We start from the raw sequence: 3,111 nt of genomic DNA on the forward strand, positions 1-3,111 counted from the left end.
ACATCCCATTTGCATACAAATAATTCCTCTTACTGGAGCAGAAATTATGTGCCTGGTTCTGTGATGACGAATGATTAAAAACATTCAAAGAAAAAGTGTGGTGGACTGTAAGGTTTCCAACAAACTACATCCTCTAGTGGTAATAAGCGTGGCTGATTTGTTCTCCTTCTCTCAGAACTCTAGCGGTACTGAAATGATGTACTGTGGCTACACTGTGTATTATGTATCTGGTGTGGTTACAGTATACACTGACTTGATGAAACCCAGCCTTCATTCTTATAAATAATACAGAAACAAATATGTATAGAATCATGATTGTACAACTCAAACAGCACAACCCCAGAAACCAATAGCTTATAAATCCAATGTTCTATACAAATCTCCAGGTAGTTGTATAAATTATATTTCTTGAAGTTTCTTGGGTTCCAAATACTATTAACACTGGACAGTTTCCAGTAAAGTGTGAGTAGTTTTCAGTAAGAATGCTCTCCAAAAACCATCATGTGCCACAAAGGTCTCCATCCTGAACATTGTTCCTGCAGTAAACTGTGCTGTTGTTCTCCAGGGGGGAGTCTTTGAAGCCGAGGCCCCCATTAGGGGTGTAAATAGGCTGAATGCAGAAGTCTCCCTTGAGGAGCTGTTCATTGTTAAGTGAGACTATCTGAAAGCTGGTCTCAGTCATTTCCAGGATGGAGTTGTCTTTCTTGGTGCTTTCCTCGCAGTAGTCGTCTTTTCTGCGACCCTTGTTGTATTTCCAGTTGGTGGAGGACTTGGAGCGGCTCTTCTTGTGCATTTGCCAGCAGAAGATGCTGAGCAGCGCCACCAGCACCACGATCACAGCCCCGCCAATCAGCCCAGCCAGTAGGAAAGGTGAGCTTGGTTCCTGCTGCGTGGTCTGCTCGGGCCCAGACGCTCTTTTGTTGTTGTCGGGGCTGAAAGAGGCCGCCGTGGTCATGGCCTCTGTGCACATTGTGTCATCCTTGGGCCGGTAATTATTGAATGCATCCAGGGGAATGACACATATCCGATAGGTGGACTTTGCCTTGAGATTTGATAGTCTGATCCCTTGGTGATCCCGACCAACTATCCGCTCCCTGACGGTGTCCCCTGTCAGACTGGGGCCCATCCTGGCCCAGGTCACCTTGTAGGCAGTGACTGGAAAAGCAGCCACCCAGCTGACATGGAGAGCCGAACCATTCAGTATGGCAAAAGTGACCTGCAAAGTCTCTCTCCTGGAGTCCAGAGGTTGCTTAGTCCTCAACCCCCTAGCTCTGGTTGAGTAGACAGGGAAGAGCGTGGGGAATGTGGGCAAGGAAGAGGAAACAAACCGGGTGAGCAGTGGGGAGGAAGAGGCCAGGGATGGGATCAGAGCAGCAGGGGAAGTGGACAAAGGGACTTTCACCGTGCTCTCTGGGCACTGGACCAACTCGGCACTCAGCTCCCTGATCACCATGCCCCGGAACTTTTCAGGTTTATGGCACATGAAGCCGCGCACATTGAGTGAAGCCGGAAGAGATTTCAGCCATGACACCACCCATTTCATGTAGCAGTCGCACAGCCAAAGGTTGTTCCGAACAGTGAGCTGCCTGAGACTGACAAGGTCATCAAACACCCCCTCTGTCAGGGACTGCAGCTGGTTGTTAGAGATATCCAGCCTCTCCAGCTTGTGCAACCCTGCAAACGCCCTCACAGGGATCCTGTTTATCTGGTTCTCCTGAAAGTTTAATTTGACAAGCACCTCCCCTGGGAGGAACGGGGGAGGGTATGTGAGTGAGTTCCGGGCCAGGGACAGCTCCCTGAGGGTCACCAGGTTCTGAAAGGTCCCCGGTGCTATCCCTTCATCTGTCAGAAGGTTCCCCTCCAACAGGAGGCGCTTTAGGCGGGTGACATTCCTAAATGCTTCCTCTGCGATAATCGCGATGCGGTTTTCGTCCAGACGCAACTCTTTCAGGTCATCTGGAAGACCAAAAGGAACACTGCTCAGGTGGTTTTTGGTGAGGAAGAGCATCTTCAGACTTATGGCCTCACTGAAGGCCCCTGCCTCCACCCCTACAGTAGAAATTGAGTTATCATCCAAATGCAACTCCTCCAGCCAAAGCAGCTGAGCCAGAGCCGCTCTGGAGATGGTCTGAATATTGTTCTCCTGCAGATGGATAACCCTAACGTTTTTGGGCAGGTTGATGGGGAACTCATCCAGCTGGTTTCCAAAGAGATACACAGTTTCCACAGAAGCCACGTGATGGAGCTCCAAGGGAAAACCAGCGTTATTGATTTGGTTGTTGTGAAGGTAAAGGGTCTTATAACCCTCACCAATTCCCAGAGGCACTGAGGTCAGGCTTCGCTCGTTGCAGTAAACATAGGTCCGATCACAGCGGCACTCCTCGGGACAGTTGGAGGCCCAGGAGAACTGGAGGTGAAGTCCTAACAGTATAGGTATCCACGGCCTTAAAAAGGAGCCCCAGTCCTTATTCCACAAATGCCACTGTATCTCCATATCATCAGAAAAGAACAGACACAAATCAGAGAAAAACGTTTAAGAAATTACGATTTGGAATATCTAATAGAAAAGTCATTTGAATTTTGCTCTTGGCTTACCACCATGTCCAGCCCGATGCTGTGAGTAATCCCATCTTAATTAGTTGTCCTAAACTTCCCAACACAAGAGCGACGCTCTCACTTCGCAATATGATTCCTTCACCAGCCACTGTCCATAATTCAGCTAGGAAACATTAATGAAGTCACATTTTCCCTCTCTTCTCCTTTACCCCGGGAACAGCTCTCTTCATGGCAGTCGATGCTGACACAGCCTGTTCATCCCACCGGAGGATTATCTTCGGGCAGCCTCCTCCACGCTTCTGCTTTCACGTCTCACCCGGGTAATTCCACAGCGATAAAGCTTCTCTGTGACTTTGGATCCAGAAACCTGTTGCAAAGAAAATAAGGGATTCAGTTGTGTTTCACCTCAAAATGAATGCAGAGCACTAAAGACCAAAAGGATTCATTGTCGGCATAGTAAGTTAAGCATACTAAAGCGTACCAAATAAGCATAGTAAATAAAGAGAGCGGAGCGTTGTGCATACAAATGACCAGCAGATTCCTCAGACACACAGC

At 48.4% G+C, this 3,111-nt stretch overlaps 1 protein-coding gene across 1 annotated transcript; it reads right to left on the minus strand.

The window, feature by feature from the left end:
* Window positions 1–389: 389 nt before the first annotated feature.
* LOC307047558 (leucine-rich repeat transmembrane protein FLRT2) lies at window positions 390–2,494 on the minus strand (the record flags this gene model as incomplete). The annotated part of the gene is made up of 1 exon (XM_079694555.1): window positions 390–2,494. One exon carries the CDS (start codon window positions 2,492–2,494, stop codon window positions 500–502), a length of 1,995 nt encoding a protein of 664 aa, XP_079550681.1. The 3' UTR covers window positions 390–499.
* Window positions 2,495–3,111: the final 617 nt, after the last annotated feature.

The sequence above is a fragment of the Notothenia rossii genome (assembly GCF_949606895.1).
Source record: "Notothenia rossii genome assembly, chromosome: 7".
Lineage (NCBI taxonomy): Eukaryota > Metazoa > Chordata > Actinopteri > Perciformes > Nototheniidae > Notothenia > Notothenia rossii.